The 24,818-nt window shown below is 40.2% G+C and overlaps 1 protein-coding gene across 1 annotated transcript; it reads left to right on the top strand.

Moving 5' to 3' along the window:
* The first annotated feature begins 1,847 nt into the window (after positions 1 to 1,847).
* Positions 1,848 to 22,279, top strand: LOC107522687 (zinc finger protein 14-like). Its single transcript, XM_060205465.1, has 5 exons — positions 1,848 to 1,970; positions 6,477 to 6,607; positions 19,046 to 19,172; positions 19,302 to 19,359; positions 20,128 to 22,279. The coding sequence occupies exons 2-5, from the start codon at positions 6,503 to 6,505 to the stop codon at positions 21,785 to 21,787; spliced, it is 1,950 nt and encodes a 649-aa protein (XP_060061448.1). The 5' UTR covers positions 1,848 to 1,970; positions 6,477 to 6,502; the 3' UTR covers positions 21,788 to 22,279.
* The last annotated feature ends 2,539 nt before the right edge of the window (positions 22,280 to 24,818 follow it).

Genomic DNA, 24,818 nt, shown 5'->3' on the forward strand with positions numbered 1-24,818 from the left:
AGTCTTTTTACATAATCATCATGCTATCTACCCCAACCCCAAATATTCCATTTTAATTTTTTCTTAGAATCTTTTATTTAAAAGCCCTGGTGAAGCAGGGCTGCATGTGTCTCTCTGTCATTCTTCCTCTCTATCTCCTCCTTCCCTTTCCATTTCTCTCTGTCCCTATGCAATAATAAAAATAAATAAAATATATATTTTTTAAAAAATTTATTTATTACTGGGTAGAGAAAGGAATTGAGAGGGGAAGATAGGGAGGGAAAGAGGCTGAGAGACACCAGGAGCCCTGCTTCATCACTCATGAAGCTTTCCCCCTGCAGGTGGGGACCAGGATCATCTAGTTCTGAAGGATCACTCACTGACATGTTGATCAGTCATCCATATTTATGACAAGATTTGTTGATGAGTCCAGGATTTCTGTAAGAACTTCAGTAATTTTAATTCCTTCTCCTGACAGAGGAGATTATAGGTCACTAGCACCTCTTACTATTTCCTATGGGGAGCCACATGTGCCCTCAAGTTTACTATTGGCATAGCCATAGAGTCTTTGTTCACAGAAGACCTTGCTTAAAAGATAAGTTTCTGTTCCCCAACTCCTTAGAGTCTTTGTTCACAGAAGACCTTGCTTAAAAGATAAGTTTCTGCTCCTCACCACGGTACCATTGCTCATAAGTCAAGTGACTCCCCTACTTCCCCATGAATCACCCAGGACCTTCCAGATAATGGCTGATCACCATGACAACATGCCACATCAATCAGCTATCCCCAACTGCTAACTCCCCCCCTTGCCCGGCCTTAAAAACAGCACCTTTTGTGCTAATAAACAGACTTGATCAGAATCCTGTCTTGTCTCATTTCTCTTGCGTCTTTTGTCCTTGTCCTCACTCCCTCTCCTAGGTTTCCCCACATTGAAGGTCCCGCGGGACGGGACAATTTCCAAAGCAGCAAATTCACTTCATTTGTCCAAGTTTATTCCAACTTCATGCAGAATATAGGAAACAACATCTCCCAAAGCCTGTGCAAAATAGCCAATTTCCACTGTTCCATTTTCTATGGTTAGCCATCCATATTAGTCTGTGAACTTACTCAATGATAGCAAAACGGGACCCATGCTCAGTGTCCAGAGGGTACTGCCATGTACCCCTCTCCCCTGACTCAGGGCTATGGAGAACACTGTGCATCAGAGGTCAAGGCTGCAGGCAACAACAGAATAACAGAATGCATCCTGTACACCTGTGCATCAAAAAGCATGGTGATGGCAGGGTCTGGGGTCTCTGGACTGTGGCCCAAATACCCTAGTGTGTGTTGGGTAGGGACAGTGCAGGAGTAGCTATGGATCTGAGTGAGCTGGAGCTAGCCAGCTTGAAGTGGACGCTGGGAGTAAGTCTAAATTATATATATATATTATTTATTTATTAATGAGAGGGGTAGGAGGAGAGAAAGAACCAGATATCACTCCAGTATATGTGCTGCCAGGGATTGAACTCAGGACCTCATACTTGAGAGTCCAATACTTATCCACTGTGCCACCTTCCGGACCACCGTAAGTCTAAATTCTTAGTTGCTGGTGCTTCTTGAGTGACACTCAAGCTCGGTTTCTTGCTTGGCTAGTTCCCCAGTAACACCATCTCTGGAAGGCCAATTGGACAGTGCTCCTGCCATTCAGAAATCTCTGGTTTTGATCTGCTGTTAGTTTGGGGGCGTGCTTCTGTGTTGGGCGGATCTGAGTATTATCCAATCAAGAGAGGAGGAGTGTTGGCGACATGTGCTCCATCCAATTATATTTTAAGCTATTGGAAGTGGACACCTCCCGTCCCATCTGGGCTGGTGGGGGTTAAAGAAGACAAGCCAGGAAGTGAAGCACACTAATGACCCTGGGGTCCTCACTTATTTCTCAGCTAGCCCTCGCTTTCTTGTGATTTGGATTTGGAGAGGAGTCTTCAGGGAGCCCAGAGCCTGGACTGCCAATGGTGAGTGCAGTTCACCTGGACCGAGATGGGAAGAGCCGTACCCGAGAGCTGCTGCGATGATGTGGGAAGCAGCCATGTGGCCAGGGCGCTCCTCCCCTAGTCATTCCGCCATGTCCACATTGCAGCTGGGCTGCAGCCCCCTTGACCGTTACCTCCTGATCCATCGCAAGGGTCCCCGATTCAGTGTGCTCCTTGGGCAGGGAGTGGGAAACACCATTCAGGTTCCAAAACTTTTCTCTGTCTGGCTGAAGCTGCGGAGTCACTCTTCCAGGTTGTAGTGGGGGAACAAGAGGAAGAAGACAGAGGTCCCACCATAAAGTTCCGCTGGTGTGGTTATAAGCTGATTTCTACATGAGGAATCACCAGAGAATCAGTCATGTTTCAGGGAGGCAAGCACTTACTGAGATAAATCCGAGAGAGAGAATAGAGACAAATAGACTATTCAGACTTATATACTTTCAAGAAAAAGAGAGAGGGGGCGGGTTTTGAAATATCTGGCCTTCTAACTTTTGTTGTGGATTCGGGGAATATTGAAGTGGAATTAACTTCAGCCATTGTCTCCTGGTGTGCACATCTGCATGTCTTTTACTTATTTAATTTCTTTTTTGTCAGAACACTGATCAGCTCTGGCTGACAGTGGTAGAGGTGATTGAACCATTAGGAGCTCTTTGCATAACCATTACACTATCTACCCTCTGTCAGGAATTTTTTTCCCCCTCCAGGGTTATTGCTGGGGCTGGGTGCCTGCACTATGAAACCACTGCTCCTGGAGGACATTGTTCCCATTTTTGTTGCTCTTGTTGTAGTTATTATTGTTATTGTTGTCATAGCTGTTGTTGCTGTTGGGTAGGACCCAGAGAAATAGAAAGAGGAATGACACCTGAAGACCTGCTTCACCGCCTGTGATGCGACCCCCTGCAGATGTCGAGCTGAGTGAGGGCTGGAATGGGGATCCTTTTCAGGTCCTTGCACTTTGTGCCACTGCACTTAACTGCTGTACTACCGTCCTGCCCCCCACACACACACTGCTTTTTATGCAATAACAGTCGGGTGGAAAAAGAGAAACGGGATTGGTTATGCAAAAAGACTCTTGTGCCAGAAGTTCCAGAGTTCCAGGTGTGATCCCCAGCACCACCATAAGCCAGAGCTGAGCAGTGCTCTGGTCTCTGTCTCTCTGAGTATCTCTCTCTCTCTCTCTCTCTCATTAATATAAATTTAAAAATTACCTAGAAGAAGATACTATAACAGAATGCAGGATTTTTGTATGGTTGACCTTCCTGCAGGCTTCCTTACAGGGTGCAGGGAGTAGTTGCTGATGTCCTTGGAGAGAGTTTTCCCTAAACAGCACCCTAATACCACCTCACCCTTGATTGAGAGTCTCATGATTTCAACTCAGATTCTTGACTCAGGTTGGGAGCAAGGAAGGACCTGATAGTCAGGTGGAAAATTGAGTCTCCCTGCAGTCCCCGGCAGCCCCCAGCTCCTCCTGTCAGAGCACTGATTGCTGTGCCTTCACTGGTGCCTAGGGTTTCAATGGATAGATACTAAGGAATCCTTTCACATTTTTCTTTTTTCTTAGTGGTAAGTTTTAAGTTTCTGGAGTCTATGAAGCACTTCTAGTGCGGTTGCATTTTGTTTGTATTTCCTTTATCCTGGCTTTAGCAGCAAAGCTAGCAGGAAAATGTCTCAGGATTGGCCTGTCTTCCAATATACCTGTTAGAGAAGCAAAAGCAGTTCCACACATTAAGCTGAAGGACATGACAAGGTGGTAACTGTTCACTAATTTGTAGTGGCAGCAGTGTGGTGTGCAGAAATGTGGCAATGTGGGATTCCCAGCTGGTGATCAGAATTTGTTATTTTCTGAGTACTTATTTTCCTCCTCTGTGTGTCCTCATTCATAGGTGGAAGTAGATTCTCTTTGCAGGGGGAGTTGGGGACTTTGTGTCATTAGAATGAAAATGGCAAGAAATCATTTGAGATTTGTTCTCTTTCCCAACAATGTCTCTGGGGTTGTCAATGTGAAGTGGAAAATCCCTGTACCTCCCGTTCATGAGGGGCTAGACTAAAACCACACCAAGATGTAAGCCACCCATTGTTTGTCTTAAAGGAAATAGCTAGCTTAACCGCAAACCCAAGTCCTTGAAACCCAACCGCTTGCTCAAGGTCGAGGGAGCTAATGGCCAGGCGGTTTTAGCTGATAATGGGAAAGTGTGGTGACCCTATTTTGCATAAAGCCTTGAACTTAGACAATTCCTATAGGTTGCTGAGTGTGTTGCAATGTTTGAAATGATTGGATCCCGCGTTTTCTGTAGAGTGTTATTGAATGTGTTGTAGAATCCTCGTTTTGCATATTTCCCCGCCCGGAGTGTACTCTGAAATCCTGTAAATTGTGTGGGTTGAGTTCTGTTCGGGATCGAGCCTTGGTGGACTGCTGTCAGTCACTGCTCGGCCCAGATTCGAATCTGTAATAAACATCTTTGCTTCCTTGCAGTGGATGGTGGTCTGGTTTGATAACAGTCAGCACTCTATAAATGGGCTTATTTGAAGCAGTAACCAAAAAAAAAAAAATATTTTGAATTTAATGAATTTGAATATATAGGTAAGATTCAATTATCCTTAATACTCGGTGGTTTCTGTAGTCACTAAGACTTGAAAAGTAATACTTGTTTCACTAATTTATTTTATTATTGCTCAGCTCTGGTATGTGTTGTGAGGAATGAACCTGGGACTTTGAGCCTCAGGCAAAGTGTCTGCATAAACATTATATTCTAGTTACCCACCTGTTTTTTATTTTATTATTATTATTTATTTATTTTACAAGAGTACAGTTCAGTTCCGGCTTATGGTGGTGTGGGGGACTGAACCTGGGATTTGAGCCTCAGGCACAATAGTCTCTTTGCATAATCATGATGCTATTTACCCCCACCCAGGAAATAATCTACATGTCACTCAGCCTAGACTTCCCTTTAGGATTAGATATGAAATTTTCAGAAAAATCATTGATCACCTTATTTTTTTTTTAATATTTATTTACTCCCTTTTGTTGCCCTTGTTGTTATTGTTGTTATTGATGTCGTTGTTTCACAATTTCCCAACAGCATAGGACAGAGAGAAATGGAGAGAGATCAGGGAGAAATGGAGAGAGGAGAGGAAGACAGAGAGGGGGAGAGAAAGATAAGACACCTGCAGACCTGCTTCACCACCTGTGAAGTGACTTCCTTGCAGGTGGGGAGCTGGGGGCTTGAACGGGATCCTTATGCCAGTCCTTGCATTTTGCACCACTTGCACTTAACCCGCTGTGCTACTGCTTGACTCCCTGATCAGTTTATTATATGTTTTTCCCAACAAGATCAATCTATATTATGTTTTTTGATTGACTGTTTGGTTTTAATATGTATGCTGTCATTCATGTGCAGTTCAGACTTGGATAAACCAATCTATATTAATTTGTTAGTAACTTGACCATGTTTTGCAAAATTATATTATTTCAGGGCAACTCTCACAAAGGGTTTGTATGAGACAATACACCCACCACCATTGTTCTTGCAATACAAACACCATTGTTCTCACAAACTTCAAGTGGCAGCTTGGTTACTTTTTTTTTTTTTCTTTGTAAGTGTATTTGATTTGGTCACCTCTATTCTCTTGTCTGTAGCTGGTTCCCTTACTCCTCTGGTGTGGGAGATGGTCTTGGTGTGCAGTGGGAAAGAGTCAACTCATAGTCCATGGGACAACTCCATTTTCCTTTGTCCTTTTCACCTTCGTTTGCCAGCCTAAGTGTGAGTTATAGGGCTCTTCCTTGGTTCCTTAGAGCTCTCCTACATGCTTTCTCTGCCACTGGCCTGGAAATCCTACCCTCACCTGAAATTCCCAAGTTTAAAGCAGCCTCATTGCAGAGCTCATGCCAGATGTTGTCTTCAAGCTGCCATCTTTGCTCCATCCACCCCTCTCCCCCTTATCACTGTCTTAATACAAATCAATGAGCAGTATTTAGGTGAGACTTGAATTAAATAAGAAAACTAGCAGACGTTTTACTAGTTATTTTAATATATTTTGTTTATTTACCCTTCTTGTTGTCCTTTTTTTTTTTTTTACTGTTGTTATTGATGTTGTCATTGTTAGAAAGGACAGAGAGAAATGGAGAGAGAAAGGGAAGATGGTGAGGGGGAGAGAAAGATAGACACCTGCAGATCTGCTTCACCCCCTGTGAAGCGACTCCCCTGCAGGTGAGGTGAAGGGGGCTCCAACTGGGATCCTTACACTGGCCTTGAGCTTCATGCCATGTGTGCTTAAACTGTTGCGTTACCACCAGACTCTCATTTCACTAAATTTTTGTGGGTGTTTTTGTTGAAGAAAAATTAAAGGGTTGGAAATAGATGTCAGTAGAATTTGTGGGCTTTGTAATGGTCCTAATAGGCAGGATAACTCACTAAATGTTTCCATAATCTCCTCTTTTAACATTGAACAGCTAGCTACCTTTTATTCATTACAATATCTTCCATCTAGGGGCCGTACTGTCCAGTGAAGAGGCTATGCTGCTAGATTTAAACAGAGTCTCAAGCTATTGCTGTGATTTATCTTCCATTTTCTGGCCTGAAAGACATTCAGGGAAAGAGGAAGAGATGGCCACTTCTCAGGTAAGTGACTTGCCCACATCAGAGTCTGTTTTTTTTTTCCTCTTGAATAAGTTGTATTTTAATGGATACATGTTTTATTTACTGTTTGTGTTTTGCCTATTACATTTCTTTCTGTATCTCTTTCTCTTTCTCTCTCTTTCTACCAGGGCACTGCTCATCCCTATGGTGGGTCAGGGAATAGAACTTGGAACCTGAGAGCCTCAGGCAGAAACTTTATGTTATCTCCCCCACCCTTGTATTTCTGTTTTCATTTACTCCTTTTTTTTATTATTTACTTTTTATTTATAAAATGAAAACGTTGACAAGACCATAGGATAAGAGGGGTACAATCCCACCAGGAGAATGCCATATCCCATCCCCTTCCCTATAGCTTTCCTGTATTCTTTACTCTCTGGGAGTATGGACCCAGGTTCATTATGGGGTACAGAAGGTGGAAGGTTTGACTTCTGTAATTGCTTCCCCACCAAACATGGGCATTGACAGGTCAATCCATACTCCCAGCACGTCTCAATATTTCCCTAGTGGGGCAGAGCTCTGAGGAAGCAGGACTCTTTTATTTTAAATTGTTTTAATTTATTGTAATGAAGGAGTGAGAGGGAGAGGGACTGACCAGAGTACTGCTCAACTCTGGCTCATCTTGATGCTGGGGATTAAAAGTTTCAAGTATGGGAGTATTTTGTATAACCACTATATTATCTCCCCAGCCTCTTACTCTTAAAACTCTTCTTTTCTAATTAGTATTATCACTGGGACTCAATGTCACCACTCTTTAATGTCATGTTATATATATATATATATATATATATATATAGAGAGAGAGAGAGAGAGAGAGAGAAATAGATACGAGAAATGGGACGGGGGTGAGACACATATGATTGTGAGACTTTCCTCTACAGCAGTTGAAGAGATGGGTCTTGCACCCATCTGGTATCTCACAGGTGATCATTTATTTGTGGTCTCTACTTGGTATGCCCCCAGAAAGACCCTGTGACATAATTTTTGAATAATTTGTATTATAAAGTGCAATTTTGTCATACCCAGATATTTAGATTTAAATGTATTATAGTGGTAAGGTAATTAAGTAGTGACTTGTTGGTGTGGAAAAGAAAACCATGTATCACCTTTTATAAAAAAATTATTTATTTATTGGTATTTATTTATTCCCTTTAGTTGCCCTTGTTGGTTTATTGTTGTAGTAATTATTGTTGTTATTGATGTTGTTGTTGTTGGATAGGACAGAAAGCTAGGATCTCGAACCGGGATCCTTAACACTGGTCCTTGCACTTTGCGCAGCTTGCGCTTAACTTGCTGTGCTACGGCCCGACTTTCTTATTTATTTATTTTATGAGAGGGATATGAGAAGAAAGAGAAAGAACCAGATATCACTCTGGTACATCTGCTGCTAGGGGACTGAACTCAAGACCTCATGCTTGAGAGTCCAACAATTCACCCATTGAGCCACCTCCTAGACCACATAAACTACGCACCATCTTAATAACATTAGCCATTTTCATGTTGAGATATATTTTCACCACTATTGCTAGTGGTATACACAATTTCTGCGTAAATTTATTTCTACTATCCACCTCTAACTTTTATCACGGCTATATTTACAAAAGGAGCTCAGGATCTAACAGTTGAAATTTTCTGCTATGTATCTAATGGAAGTGTCTTACCAGAAAATTGATTGGTCAACTAATTTAGTCAGTAAGTCTCTACACTCCTTTGTAAGCGCTCCTGTGGTGGCATGTGTTTTCCACTCATTGGGCCACCTGACCTCCAATTTATTTCATTTTAAAATGTTTTTATTCGTGGTCTGGGAGGTGGCGCAGTGGCTGAAGCTTTGGACTCTCAAGCATGAGGTCCCGAGTTTGGTCTCCAGCAACACATGTACCAGAGTGATGGCTGGTTCTTTCTCTCCTCCTATCTCTCTCATGAATAAATAAATAAATTCTTTTTTAAAAAATGTTTTTATTCCTTTTTTCAGAATTTAACTAATTTCTGAAAAGAAGTGACACCATAACTCCCTTCAGTTCTAGAATTAGAAGATACTTGGAAATTACTCTATTGTCCTTGGGACATCAGATCTGAAAGTCTGGTGTGTCTTCTCACCATATCCAGTACTATTCATTAAAAGAAAATAAAGGTTCATTTGTTGTATTACATATGAAAATTAATTTCATATGACACTAATACAGGGAGAAAGAAAGATAAATTGAGAGAGAATCTATAACACAATTTTAGGACATACTGGGAGTCAAACAAGGAAGCTTAGGTGCTCAAATCTAATGATCTAAAATTTGAGGAGTTTCCCTGTCCTGGTTTTATTCATTTTAAAAAAAAACATTTATTCTAATATTATTAATTTTTTTTACCAGAGCACTGTTCAGCTCTGGCTTATATCAGTGCGGGGAGACTTGACAGAGCCTCAAGCATGAGCAACTGTTTGCATAGCCAATATGCTATCTACCCCCTCCATCTAATAGATTTTTAAGCTCTATTTATTTATTTTACCAGAGCACTGCTCAGCTCTGGCTTATGGTGGCGCAGGGGATTGAATCTAAGACTTTGTAGCCTCAGGCATGAGGGTCTCTTTGCGTAACTATTATGCTATGTACCCCTGGCCTAATACTATTTTAAACTGGTGTTTTAAATTTTTTTTTATTTCTTTATTGGGGAATTAATGTTTTACATTCAACAGTAAATACAATAGTTTGTACATGCATAACATTCCCCAGTTTTCCATATAACAATACAACCCCCGACTAGGTCCTCTATCATCCTTCATGGACCTGTATTCCCCCCACCCACCCACCCCAGAGTCTTTTACTTTGGTGCGATAGACTTTTTTTTTTACTATCTTTTTTTTTATATTTACTAATTTTTTTATATTTATTTATATTTATATTATATATATATATTTTTTTTATATTTACTTTTTTTTATATTCAGAAGTAGAGAGGGAAGGGGTGATAGATAAGATATAGACAGATAGACATCTGCAGTGCTATTTCACCAATCATAAAGCTTTCTGTCTGCTGGTGGGACCTGGGGACTCAAAGCTGGGTCCTGGAGCATTGTAACATGTGTTCAACTAGATGTGCCACCACACAACCCCTCAGGTTATTCTATTATTAGAAATATTATCAGAAATTCAGAAGGTAGAGGTGACATAGAGCAAGACAGACAGACATCTACAACAATGCTTCACCACTTGCAAAGCTTTCCCCCTGAAGCTGAGGTCTGGGGGCTTGAACCCGGGTCCTTGTGCATTATAACATGTGCATTCAACCAGGTGCACCACCACCTATCCCCAAAAGAAGAAATTTTACAGGTGATTGTGTGTTTCTGCAATGTCTCTCCTATTTCCTTGGCCTCCATATTTCTCTCTGCCTCTCTCCCCTTCTATGTAAAAAGAGAAATATACTTTGTCATCTCCCTCAGGTGGTGCTGAAAATTGAAGGCTGTTTTTACAGCTAGCAATGCTCTCCTCACTCCAGTCCTGGCAGGCTGTAAATAACTCACTGCATTGTATAAGAAAGTGGATTTTTGGAGACAACATCCTTTTCATGCACAAGGCTTTTATGCTTGAGGATCTATTGTCCACCATTACAGGGATGCAGAGGCTACACAGGCTCCTGTGCTGAATATGGGCCCCAGATCAAACTGCAAACTGGTGTGGTTTACAGTTAACAATATTTACATACTTTCCCATATTTGGGAGCTTATCTGTTCCCTTAGCCAGCCTTATATTCCTTTTTTTATTCTTTATTCCATCCCATAAACTAGAGTTGAGCAGTATTCTGTATCCCCCTTATCTGTATTTCATTAATAATAATAATAACAATCTATTAAAATAAAATGTTCCACAAACAGCAAAATAACTCACTCGGATAGTTTTTTAATTTATTTATTTCCCCTTTTGTTGCCCTTGTTGTTTTTTATTATTGTTATAGTTATTGTTGCCATTGTTGTAGTTATTGTTGGATAGGATGGAGAGAGGAGTGGAAGACAGAAGGGGAGAGAAAGATAGACACCTACAGACCTGCTTCACCGCCTGTGAAGCGACTCCCCTTCAGGTGTGGAGCTGGGGGCTCGAACCGGAATCCTTACCCCATCCTTGCACTTTGCACCACGTGCGCTTAACCTGCTATGCTACTGCCAGACTCTTTCACTCAGATAGTTTTAATTCTTAGCAGTGTAGTGTACAGTCTTCATTTGAGACAGAGCCCACCACATGACATGCAGCTTCAGTGTTGGAGTATCTTTCTGTCTTTTTCTTCCTGAAAAATATAACATACAGGAATAAAGTCCCACTGATGAAAGCATAGAAAGTAAAAATAGGTTTCAAGGTGCAACATGGAGGGCAGCGCAGAGGCAGCGGAGGTGGGGGTAGTGGCAGGTCTTCCTAATGGGATCTGGGAGCGGCAAGGCCTGGGAGAGGCGGGAGACAGCAACAGCAAAAAACCATGAAGCTCGACTGATCAGAGCCAAGCCACTTCCCAAACACATGTACTGGCTGGATCTGTGGCTCTTCCTCCTCATTGAATTGGTATTGTTTCTCTTCATGTATCTCTTGCCCTGAGGAGTTGGCCTGGCATCTAACTTAAGGCATTGACTTCTGGAGTGGATTCTGAAATTGACTACCGGGATAGCCTGAGGGTGCTTCTTCCCAAGCAAGTGCTCTCTGGGTTGAAGAGAACGGGACTGGAGCCAACCTAGGCTGCTGCATGGGAGAGGGATGAGGGAGCAGGAACTCGTGCCAGGCTAGAGTCACAGGAGAGAGACTCTCGGAGCTGGAAGGCAATTCCAAGTGTGTTTAATTAGAAAAGCAGCTGTATTTATACTCGCCAAGTAGGGTGGAACCAGGATGTGATGTAGAGAGGGTGGAGCTAAAAAAGAGTACAAACTAGTGGTGGAAAACAGGGTGTGACTAGAAGAGGGTGCGGAGCCAAAAGAGAGTGCGAACCCATGAGATTAAACCAGTGCCCTGCAGGCAGGGCGGTTCTTAGGTAACAGTGGTTATGTAAATAGACGCAGTGTTAAGTAGGGGGAAGCTGGCTGGCCTACTGCCCAACAATTGACCACAGACTCCTTGAACACAGAAGACAAATGCAATTGTAGAAGAAAAGAATTTCTAATCTCTAAGGGACTTTCCTTTCCTTTTGTATATTGTTGCTTACCTCAGGGCTATGCTGACTATGTAAGGATCACATCTACTGATGCGCAAGTTCTTAGACCTAGATATTGATTCATCTTTAATAGCTATTCTCAAACACGCAATGCCATTGCTGACTACACATCTATTTCTACTTAAAAGTTTAGTGTATTCTTTAAGAAGCACACTCATGTCACTAACCTAAACTGAAATATTTAAAAAAAAAAAAAAAAAAAAAACGAGTTCCTCAAACCAGGAAAGGAATTTTGAGAAAACATTGTACTGAAAATGAAAACCCACACTGATCTGGCTGTAAGTAGTTGTTGACTTTTTAGATTAAGGAGGCCTCTGTAGTAGTTGCCAGATTGATACGATCTTAACAGAAAATATATAATATCCAATACTGAAAAAAAAAGTAAAAATAAATTTAATTTGTTCACTGTTGGATCTCCAAGACCTAAATCTGTTCTGCTTAAGCCTGTTTATTCAGCCTCCCAAGTGGAGTTAACTCCCTCCTCCTCTTAAGAGACATAAAACCATGTCACTGTCACAGACTTTCCACAATGGTTCCCTCCTCCCCATAGCATCTTTCTGTATCTATAAATTATATTTTGCTTCCTACTATAGAGAGAAACAGAGGAGGATGTAGATTACTGGATAACAGTTCTTCTTCTAGTCCTCCTCTTCGTTTTTCTGCCACCAGGGTTATTTTGTGAGCTCAGTGTGAGAAGTTTGAATCCACTGCTGCAGAAAGCAACTTTTTCTTTCTATTTTATTTGATAAGAAACACCTGCAGGCCTGTTTCACTGCTCATGAAGTGTCCCCCCGCTCAGGAGGGAAGCAGGCCTCAAACTTTGGTCCTGTTTCATGGTGATATTTACACTTAACCAGGTACACCGCTGCCCTGCACCTGATACTTATTTTGTTTCTATAACATTCTAGCATTTTTAACTATTTTTTTGGACACTGACCCTACACAGAGAAGCCTAATGTGGAATGATCATTCTAAATTGTCGGGGTGCATCTCAGGAGAGAGAGGAGACCAGGAACTCATGGTGGAGCGGGAACGCAAATCTTTATCCACATGGGACCCCAGAGTTGGGTGCAGGCACAGCAGGTTTAAGCCACGTGTAGCTACCAAAATGGCCACCTCCCACTATGCTCACCTGCCCTTCTCCAGGTCGGGAATCTGAAGAGAAAGAGAGCAAAACCAGAACAGCAGCAGTCTTTATAGGGTAAAAACCGGAAGTGGCAAGTCAGGAACAGGGTTGGCTAGGAAAGGAGGTGGATAATACAAGGCACTCTTGGAAGGTAGAAAGCTTCCATTGCAATGGTTACTAGGGTTTTAGCTGGTGAAGGGCAATACCCTGAGGGGGTAATATGGTGGCACAGGAGTCATTTTAAAACAAGGCAGAAGACTGATATGTAAATAATAATACTCACATGGAAATATGGTGGTTTCTGGGTCCTGCCAGTGTTCAACCACATCTTTACAATATCACAACACTAAATAGTATAATTTCTTTTTTTTTTTCTATTTTACTTCTAGAGGGTTTTTTTTAATTTCTTTATTTGGGAATTAATGTTTTACATTTAACAGTAAGTGCAATAGTTTGTACATGATTAGCTTTCCCAATTTTCCATATAACAATACAACCCCCACTAGGTCTTCTGTCATCCTTCTTGGATCTGTATTCTCCCCACCTACCCACACCAGAGTCTTTACTTTGGTGCAATATGCCAATTCCAGTTCAGATTTTACTTGTATTTTCTCTTCTGATCTTGTTTTTCAACTTCTGCCTGAGAGTGACATCTTCCTATATTCATCCTTCTGTTTCTGACTTAGCATGAATTTGTCAAGCTCCATGCAAGACCGGCTGAAAATGGTGAACTCACACATTTTAATAGCTGAGTAGAAGTCCATTGTGTATATATACCACAGTTTGCTCAGCCACTCTTCTGTTGTTGGACACCTGGGTTGCTTCCAGGTTTGGCTATCACAAATTGTGCTGCTAAGAACATATGTGGGGAGTCGGACTGTAGCGCAGCGGGTTAAGCGCAGGTGGCGCAAAGCACAAGGACCGGCATAAGGATCCCGGTTCAAACCCCGGCTTCCCACCTGCAGGGGAGTCGCTTCACAGGCGGTGAAGCAGGTCTGCAGGTGTCTATCTTTCTCTCCTCCTCTCTGTCTTCCCCTCCTCTCTCCATTTCTCTCTGTCCTATCCAACAACGACAACAACAATAATAACTACAACAATAAAACAACAAGGGCAACAAAAGGGAATAAATAAATAAAATAAATATTAAAAAAAAATTTACAAAAAAAAAAAAAAAAAAAAAAAAAAGAACATATGTGTACACAGATCTTTTTGGATGGGTTTGTTGTGTTCATTAGGATATATCCTTAGGAGAGGAATTGCAGGATCATAGAGTCAGTCCATTTCTAGCCATCTGAGAGTTCTCCAGACTGTTCTACAGAGAGGGTGGACCAACTGACGTTCCCACCATCAGTGCAAGACAGTTCCTTTGACCCCACAACCTCTCCAACATTTGCCACTGCTACCTTTGCTGATGTATGACATTCTCACAGGAGTGAAGTGGTATCTCGTTGCTGTATTTATTTGCATTTCTCCGACAATCAAAGACTTGGATCATTTTTTCATGTGTTTCTCAGCCTTTTGAATCTCTTCCTTGGTGAATATTCTGTCCATGTCCTCTCCCCATTTTTGGATGGAGTTATTTGTTTTCTTTTTCTTGAGTTTGGCAAGCTGTTTATTTATTTTGGTTATTAGCCTCTTGTCTGATGTCTGGCATGTAAAGATCTTCTCCGATTCTGTGAGGGGTCTCTTGGTTTGGGAATTGGTTTCTTTTGCTGTGAGGAAGCTTTTTAATTTGATGTAGTCCCATAGGTTTATGCTTGCCATTGTCTTCTTTGTAATTGGATTTGTTTCATTGAAGATACCTTTAAAATTTATGTGGAAAAGAGTTCTGCCAATATTTTCCTCTAAGTATCTGGTAGTTTTGTGGTCCAACATCCAAGATCTTGATCCATGTGGAATTTACTTTGTGTTTGGTGAAATATAGTGGTTCAGTTTCATTCTTCTGCATGTTTCAACCCATTTTTTTCCAACACCATTTGTTGAAGAGACTCTGCTTTTCCTATTTAATAGTCTGGACACCTTTGTCAAAGATTAGATGCCCATAGGTGTGGGGCCTCTTTTCTGGGCTCTCAATTCTATTCCACTGGTCAGTGTGTCTATTCATGTTCCAGTACCAAGCAGTTTTGATGACAATGGCCCTATAATACAATTTGAGATCTGGGAGTGTGATGCCTCTGGTTCTGTTCTTTTTTCTCAAGATTGTTTTGGCAATTCTAGGTCTTTTCTGGTTCCAGATAAACATTTGTAGCATTTGTTCTATTCTTCAAAAAAATGTGGTTATGATCTTGATGGGGATAACATTAAATTTGTAGATGGCTCTGGGTTGTATATTCATTTTGATGATGTTAATTCTTCCAACCCATGAACATGGAATGTCTTTCCACTTTTCTTTGTGTCTTTTTCCATTTCCTTGAGTAGTGACATAATTTTCTGTATACAAGTCTTTCATTTCTTTGGTTAAGTTTATTCGTAGATATTTTATTGTTTTTGTTGCTATAGTAAAAGGAATTGATTTCTGGATTTCAACTTCTACTGACTTCTACTTTTTATATTTATTTATTCCCTTTTGTTGCCTTTTTATTGTTGTTGTTGTTGGATAGGACAGAGAGAAATTGAGAAAGGAGGGGAAGACAGAGAGGGGGAGAGAAAGATAGACACCTGCAGACATTCTTCACTGCTTGTGAAGCGACTCCCCTGCATATGGGGAGCCAGGGCTTGAAACGGGATCCTTAATCCGGTCCTTGCACTGTGCACCACATGCATGTAACCTGTTATGCTACAGCCTGACTCCCCATCCCTATCATTTTAATTTCATTGATTTTAACATCTATCGTGTCACATATGAAAATAGCTATTCCTGCCCTTTTTTCTTGTCCATTGGCCTGTATGATAGTTTTCCACCTTTTCACTTTCAGACTGTGTTTCTCTTGTTGTTTTAGGTGCATTTCCTGTAGACAGCATATTGGTGGGTTGTGTTTTCTGATCTGTCTTCCTATTCTGTGCCTTTTAATGGGTGAATTCAGGCCATTGACATTTATTGATATCAGAGATTGAAGTTATTTTAACACCATTTTTGTAGACTTTTGACTTTCCTAATAGATGGCCTATTTGTGGTGGACTATTTATAGGAGACCTTTCAGAACTTCTTTCAGGGCAGGCTTGATGATAGTTGATTCTTTCAACTGCGGCTTGTCTGAGAAGCTTTCATGCCGCCATCTAGTAGGAATGACAGTCTAGCAGGATACAGTAGTCTTGGTTGAAAGCCTTTCTCATTGAGCCCTCGATAGATATCTTGCCATTCTCTTCTGGCTGGTAGTGTTTGTGTGGAGAAGTCTGCTGCTAATCTTAATAGGTTTTCCTCTGTAGGTGACTCTTTGTTTTTCTCTTGCAGCCTTCAGGATCCTTTCTTTATCCTTATTCCTTTCCATTTTAAATATGATGTGTCTTTGTGTCTTTAAGTCTGGGTTAATTCTGTTTGGGACCCTCTGGGCTTCTTGGACCTTTATGTCTTATGTTGTCTAGACTAGAGAAGTTCTCAGTTATTATGTCCTGAAGAACCCTTTCTTGTTCTCCCTTTCTGCCTCTGGTAAACCAATATTGCATATATATTATTTCTTTTGAAGTCATCCCATAGGTGTCTGTTGTTGTTTTCAGTATCTCTTAATCTCTTTTTGAGATCTCTTCTTTTTTTAGTTGTCTCTAATTTGTCCTCGATTTTGCTAATTCTGTCTTCAGCCTCATTTATACTGTTCTCTCTCCCCTCTACTGTTTTCTGGAATTCATCTATTTTGTTACCCTGTTATGATACTGTTTTAGTTTGTTCACCTAGTTGTGTTCTCAGCTATTTCAGCTTTCAGCTTTCTAATTACCTTGAGATAATTAGTGTTTTCTTCCAGAGTCTCATTTGTTGTTTCTGCATTTCTGATGACAATTCTTTCAAACTCTTTACTCTCTCCTGTGGTTATTTCCTTAACTAGTGTTTGGATGTTGACCTCATTTTGTGCTTCAACCTTTGGGTGGCTTTTAGCTGGGCTCTTGTCCTGGTTCATTTCTCCAATATTTCTTCTTGTCGACTTAACCATTTTATATAGTATGTTAGGTGGTCGCTCTCTCAGTACTTTTCAAACTACTAATCACTCTTGCCTGGATTGACTTGTGTCTAAGTGAGGTAATTAAAGGGTTCACAATTGTGGAAATTGACAGTTGTTTCAATATTATTTTAATCCCTGAGTTGGAGCACAGTGGTTTAAAAGCCTCTTTTGTGCTTTTTCTACCCTGTTGGCTATGGTAGCCTGAGGGCTTTTAAACTATAAGTAGGCTTCTTAGCTTAATCACTGACTGCTGACCAAGAGATAAAGCAGGTTGTGGCAGAGATAATCCAGTGGTTATCCAAAGAACCTCTCACAGTCCCCAACGCTAGGCCACTGAGGTATAGTTCTTTTCCTGCATTTCCTGGTTAGTTCTCTGTCTCCTGGTGTCAGCACAGGACTGTTGTGGTCTCCCCCCCCCCCCAACCACCACTACCACCACTGCTCCAGATTCTGAGGCAGTAGCAACAGAGACTCATAGTTGCATTGATGAGTGTTAGGGGAGTCCTTTCCTCCCTTCAGCCATCTTTTTGTTGGTGAAACAGACTGGAGGTAATGTCTCAACTGGAAAACTGTCGGACTGTTAGCAGCCACTTAATCTCTCCCTAGGGTCCTATCTGGCCATGAGCCACACATGTTTGCACTCACCAGTGATTTTGTGGGTTCCTGAAGTCTTTGTAGTCCTGTCTTGTTGCAGCCCCAGGTGTGGTCTCCTTTGATATTCCTAGTTGACCTGGGAGAGGATAGGATAGAAACACAGCTGCTGGGAGGGTTGGGGTATAGCATAATGGTTATGCAAAGAGACTTTCATGCCTGAGGCTTTCAAGTCCCAGGTTCAATCCCCCACACCACCATAAGCCAGAGCTGAGCAGTGCTCTGGTAAAAAAAAAAAAGAAAGAAAGAAAGAAAAAGAAACACAACTGCTGCTACTCCATAACCCCCCCTTCCTTAAACTCTAAGTATAATTTCTTTGTTTCCATAATGATGTTAGTTTTATAAAGAGCTATGTGTGGCTAAAGATGTTTTGTTTCTAACGAACTTACCATAATCATCACTATGTGTTATTTTTTTATCCCATTTTTTATGACTATGGCTTCATTATGAATTCATTACACCCAGTGGCCATTTTCTTTCTTATTTGTATTTTTGAGTTTTATGTAGGTGAATAGAATTTAATAAGGAAAGTAAGGTAGAAAATGAAGTACAGATATCTCTATCTCTTTGTGTGTCATTTGAAATTGTTATTTATATATAATAAAATAAAATTAATGTTTATTTTATTTTTTATAGTAAAAAAATAAAATAAAATATTAAAAAGCAGGGGTAGATAGCATAATGGTTATGCAAACAGACTGTCATGCCTGAGGATTCAATGTCCCAGGTTCAAACCCCTGCACCACCATAAACCAGAGTTGATCAGTGCTCTGGTAAAAATAAAAAATAAAATAAAATTTTTATTTTATTTTAATAAGAATAACTGAAGATACTAAGGAGACACACCAGACTTGAGTCCCCAGGTCTATAGGTTCAAATCCCATTACCTTGAGCTTCACCTTCCCTATCAAATTCTCTTTACCTATATAAACTTTATATTATAAATAAGGAAGACAATATCCAAAACTGCTCCACCACTTGTGAAGAATGCCTCACCTCCTGCATGTGAGGACTAGGACATTGAATCTCAGCCCTTTTTTATGGCAATGTGAACACCCTATCAGTTGTACTCTCACACAGCCACTAAGGTTTTATTGTTTACTCATTACAAAACTATAGGGGGGGAATAGTGAGAATAGGGATATCTCTCTGTCACATGAGATGGCAGAGATTTTACTCAGGGCCTCCTGAAAGAGAGTCCAGTGTTCTAATTAATGTACCAACTTCTAGACCATGATTAAGAGGTATTTGATTTTTAAGTCCCCAAAGACATGGTTGCAGATGAGACAATCATTCACAGAATTCCTAAAGTAGAGACTGAATGGCTAATCTCCTGTCACTCACATTTTCTCACATAAACACATTGCACGTATTTTAGGGCTCAGTGACCTTTGAAGATGTAACTTTGAAATTCACTCAAGAGGAGTGGGCACTATTAAATCCTTCAGAGAAGAAACTCTACAGAGATGTGATGTGTGAAAACTTGAGGAACATTCTTTCAATAGGTAACTCTAATCTCCTTAATTTTTCAAGTAGAAGACATCACTTTTTGTTACATGAGCAAGGTTTGATTGTGATTCATGATGGATCAAATTCAATTTACTTGTAATACTTTTTATATTTTGTAATTTTAGGAAAAATACAAAAACATTCCACCAAAGAGCAGCATAACTTGCATGGGAGTAAACAAAGGTGAGAGTTACATTTACAGTAAAGTGTGATATACCACCCAGAAAGCTATTGTTTTCAAAAATTTTGTCATTGTGTAATTTACTGAGATCTGGTGTCTGCATGGTTTCCCTGTATAAGTAGACTAGTGGGTTCTTAATTGTGTGCTGTTTTCTGAGTTAACAATTGCATAACATGCCTTTTAATACATTTATTAAGTAAATAAAATTTAAAATTGTTGCCACAAATAGATTAATTTTTTAAATAAGCTCATCAAAAATACTTCATGAATAGGTTATAGAAGACTAGGACAAGTGACTCAGATATGATGCATGTGATGTACATGAATGAACTTCCCATCTGTGTTACTGGCAACAAAAGTACCATAATGATGTTCTACATTATCTGCCTTTTCTCCACTTTATAGGAAAACCTTTATTTATTTTTATTTATTTATTGGATAGAGACAGCCAGAAATCAAGTGGAAGGAGGAAGGAGAGAGACAGAGAGACTCCTGCATTCCTACATCACCACTCAAAAAATTTCCTACTGCAGATGAGGACCGGGGTTTGACCCCAGGTCCTTGTGCATTGTGGCATGTGTGCCTGGCTAGGTGTGCTACTGCCCAGCCCTTTTTACCAATATCTGGATTTCTTTTGGTATATGTTTTTAGTCAAATCTATTGGTAATGTCTGATTTTGTGGCTTATGTAAAATAATGTCCTGCATTTTGATAATAGGATCAATTACAGTTTTATTCATTAAAATATTATTAATTGTTCATTATTTACAGTAATACAACAGTGAACATCTCTGAGGGCAAAGATAGTCAGAATGGTAGAAAATCTCAAGAATGTGGAGTATACAACAAATTATTTACTTATTCTATTCATCTTCAACAACATGAAGGAATTCACAGTGGAAGGAAACCCTATCAATGTAAACTATGTAGTAAAACATTCAGTTCTTCCAGTCATCTTCGGACACATGAAAGAATTCATACTGGAGAGAAACCTTATCAATGTAAGCTATGTAGTAAAACATTCAGTTCTTCCAGTTATCTTCAGATACATGAAAGAATTCACAGTGGAGAGAAACCCTATCAGTGTGAACAATGTAGTAAAACATTCAGTCGTTCCAGTAGTCTTCGGACACATGAAAGAATTCACAGTGGTGAGAAACCCTATGAATGTAAAGTATGTAGTAAAACATTCAGTTTTTCCAGTAGTCTTCGGACACATGAAAGAATTCACAGTGGAGAGAAACCCTATGAATGTAAATTTTGTAGTAAAACATTCAGTCGAACTCATCATCTTCATTCACATGAAAGAATTCACAGTGGAGAGAAACCCTATGAATGTAAGGTATGTAGTAAAACATTCCGGCGATCCTGTCATCTTTGGCAACATGAAAGAATTCACAGTGGAGAGAAACCCTATGAATGTAAAGTATGTAGTAAAGCATTCAGACAATCTGGTATACTTAGATTACATGAAAAAACTCACAGTGGAGAGAAACCCCATGAATGTAAACAATGTAGTAAAACATTCAGACAATCTGGTATGCTCAGATTGCATGAAAGAACTCACAGTGGAGAGAAACCCTATGAATGTAAACAATGTAGTAAAACATTCAGTTCTTCAAGTTATCTTCGGGTACATGAAAAAATCCACAATGAAAAGAAATTATTTGAGTGTAAAGTATGTAATAAAAAATTCAGTTTTCCCAATAGTCTTCGGTTACATGAAAGAACTCACAGTGGAGAGAAACCCTATGAATGTAAAGTATGTAGTAAAAAATTCAGTTATTCCAGTAGTCTTCGGACACATGAAAGCATTCACAGTGGAGAGAAACCCTATAAATGTAAACTATGTAGTAAAACATTCCGTCTTTCCAGTAGTCTTCGAACACATGAAAGAGTTCACAGTGGAGAGAAACCCTATGAATGTAAAAAATGCAGTAAAACATTCAGTCAAGCTGCTCATCTTCGTATACATAAAAGAATTCACAGTGGAGAGAAACCCTATGAATGTAAACTATGTAGTAAAACATTCCGTCTTTCCACTAGTCTTCGAGAACATGAACGAACTCACAGTGGTGAGAAACCCTATGAATGTAAACTATGTAGTAAAACATTCCGGAGATCCTGTCATCTTAGAAAACATGAACAAACTCACAGTGGAGAGAAACCGTATCAATGTAAACAATGCAGTAAAACATTCAGTCGTTCCAGTAGTCTTCAGACACATGAAAGAATTCACAGTGGAGAGAAACCCTATGAATGTAAACAATGTGGTAAAGCATTCAATCGGTCCAGTAGTCTTTGGACACATGAAAAAACTCATAGTGGAGAGAAACCCTATGAATGTAAACAATGCTTTAAGACATTTAGTTGTTCCAGTAACCTTCGGACACATGAAAGAATTCAGTGTAGAGAAACTCAAAGAAAGTAAACAGCAAAACATTGGTTCGAGCCGGTCATCTTTGTCAACATGAAATAACTCACAAAGGAGAGAAATTTGATAAATGTAAGCAGTGTTGAAAACATTCCGGTATTCTGGTCCTCTTTGTAGACATGAATGTGTTCACAGTGAAGCAAAACCCTATGAAAGTAATAAAGCTTTAGATGTTCACTAATTTTCAAACACATGAAATATTTGCAATGGAAATCAATCTTTTGAGCATAAGTTGTGTACTAAGCACTAGAGAGAGGGATGTAACCTGAGACATGATGCAGAGACTAGTGGTTCAATATAATAGATCTCAGGTGTGATCTTCTGCACTACATGGGAAGGAGTTATGTTCTGTATTATTGTCTCTCTATCTCTCCATCTTGTGTTAATATGTAAGTAAATATGTCTAAATAATTGTAAGGATAACAGTTCCATGATATATAATTGAACCCATACCTCTGAATATTCAATAAATGTAAGGAATATGAATAAGTACTTGATTCTTTATCTTAAATCCTAATACATGCAAAAATACACCACCCCACTCCTGCCCCATTGGATCAGCACAGAGTCAGGGAGGATCATTATCACCTATTCAATGCAATTCTCAAACACTCCACCCAGGGGAGCGGTGTGTTGTGTTCATGTGCACAGTATGTCTAGCCAGCTGTAAGATACAATGAGACAAGGTGAAGGACAAAGCCTGGGAGGTAGTGCAGTGGATAAAGTCCTGGGCTCAGACAGCTGTTGCTAGGCTAGTATGGGGGTGCCTCTTCATGGGCTTGTACTCTCTGAGTTGGAGAGAACTTGACCAAAGCCAGCCTGGGCTGCTACTCACTCAATGATGCGAGGGAGATGACTCATGAACAGACTCGTGGTGGTGAGACAATTCAATTCTTTATTGATTAGGAAGTGGCAAGTTGGAAATGGATAGGAAAGGGGTGGAGAAAGGCAAAAGGGGCTGGAAAGGTAGGACCTTCCTTAGCAACTGTTGCAAGAGTTTTAATTGGTAGGATTAATAATACCCTGGAGGCAGGGAGGGTCTTGGGTAGAAAGTAGATCAAAGGAATGGAATGGGTGGGGATCTTTCAGGCAAAACAATGTTTATGTAGATAATAAGTCTGGTAAGACGAGAGGATGGATGTCCCCTCAAGTCAAGCCCTGCCAGGCTGTATCACATCCTCACAATTTCCCGACATCTCCCCTTTCTTTTTATCTAATGGCCATATTTAGATGGTCAATGTCTGTAAAAGACTCCATTTCTGTCAGAGGAATAGCAGTGTAGGGGTAAACAGAAACCTTTTGGGCAGAAACCTGAATGATAATGTGCAGGCGTTTTTAAAAGAACTGGAATAAAACAGCAATAAGAGTAGCAAGGGCCAGTGTTAGGCTGAGGGGAGGCCTGGTAGACTGAGAGGGGCTGCCTGATGGGTAGAAGGGGATCTGCCTAATAGGTGGAGGAGCGGGGTCCTGATAGGCCAAGGGGCAAGTGGGGTGACCTGGCATTGCAGGGTCCTGAGACAGCTGACTGTGAAGTCCATGGACTGTTAACAGTCAGTCCTTGAGAAGTCTAGCAGTGTAAAGGGAGTGTCCAAGAGCTCTAGCAGCAAGTCCAATAGAAGTGTCAGTCCAGTGCCAATGACCAGGGGAAGAGACACTGCACATCTTATCTTAGTGGGGGAAGGCAGCCACTGGAATTTTGCTTTTCTGTAGAGAGTGAGCTGAAACCACCAAAAGGTGACAGGTGAAGCAGAAGCAGAAAGGGCAGACAGTGATCAGTGAGAGAAGGGCAGTAGGCAAGTTTTGTCCTTGGACTATGTGAATCAGGTTCTTCAGATCGTGCCAGGTCACATCATGGGTTTCGGTGGCATTGTAGTCGTGCCATGTTGTGGGCAATGTCAGAGGGAAGGGGTCCAGATGGTTTTGGGGATTCCGTATGAGCAGTTGGTTCTTCATGTGAGGCTTGACATAGCTTCAATCATTTACTTGTGAAGGAAAAACTTGTACCAAGTTAGAAGTTTACTATAATTGATAACTGGATGATTAGAATTGGTTTAAATATCTTCATAATTTTGGAAGGCCTTTTAGTGTGATGTAATTCTGTTTAAACAATTTAAGTGCAATAAAATGTGGAAAGGTAAAGAGAAAAAACAGTTTGCAGCCTCAGGCATGAGAATCATTAGCATAACTATTGTGTGATCTATCATTTACTCAGGCTGGTTCTACCTCTTTAATTGAGAAGGTATTTGAGAGCTTTACATGTCAATAATGTCTTTTCTACCTTTTGTCACACCCAGTTAAAATGGAGACACACCCTAGGTGTGTGATACCTATTTTGAAAGACTGATTTTTAAAGAAAATAAATTTAAAGGTTATCCTATTTAGCCTCCTGTAGCAGTCTCTGTACAGCAGGATCTTCTGACCAAATTTTGTTAAAGTGTATTGATTTTTTAACTAATTTTTACTTTAAACTTTAAACAAACTCAGGTTACTTAGAGTTAACACACATTAGTGACAATGTTTCTTGTAACATTTACAATGCCAGACTGATGTCAAATTTGTTGTGGATTAATTTCCACAAGATCAGTTCACAGGGCATTTTGGGGGACCCTTCAAAAATATCCTGTATAGAGAATTTGTATTTTAATTTTGGAAATGAATAATTGTCACATTACATATTTAGACTTTTACTTTAAATACTCAGTTACTTTAGCAAATTAATTTTACCTTTATAAGAATCATGTTGAAAACTCCTTCATTTAGCTCTTCCTGGTAAGAATGTAGCTTCAAAGTTACACTTTAAACCTTAAAGTTAGTGTTGACCAAACTTCAAATACAAACATAAACATGTGTTGTTTTCGACGGGCTGGCTTCACTGGCGGGTAACGACCAGAGACGACCGGGGACTCATGGTTGAGCTGTAGGCAGTATCTCTTTATTCATGCAGGACGCAGCACAATCTAAGCCGAGCTAAACTAAACTAAAAAACTACAAACAATCTTGTCCTTATAAATATACTAGCCCAGTAGGG

This window comes from Erinaceus europaeus, chromosome 13, assembly GCF_950295315.1.
Source record: "Erinaceus europaeus chromosome 13, mEriEur2.1, whole genome shotgun sequence".
Lineage (NCBI taxonomy): Eukaryota > Metazoa > Chordata > Mammalia > Eulipotyphla > Erinaceidae > Erinaceus > Erinaceus europaeus.

What these genes read in the sequence shown, in the direction of transcription:
- LOC107522687 (XM_060205465.1), top strand. Translation starts at nt 6,503, where the DNA reads ATGCTGCTAGATTTAAACAGAGTCTCAAGCTATTGCTGTGATTTATCT. An exon ending in GAGGAACATTCTTTCAATAG is followed by an intron (nt 19,173 to 19,301) that starts GTAACTCTAATC and finishes TTGTAATTTTAG; the next exon opens with GAAAAATACAAAAACATTCC. An exon ending in TTGCATGGGAGTAAACAAAG is followed by an intron (nt 19,360 to 20,127) that starts GTGAGAGTTACA and finishes CATTATTTACAG; the next exon opens with TAATACAACAGTGAACATCT.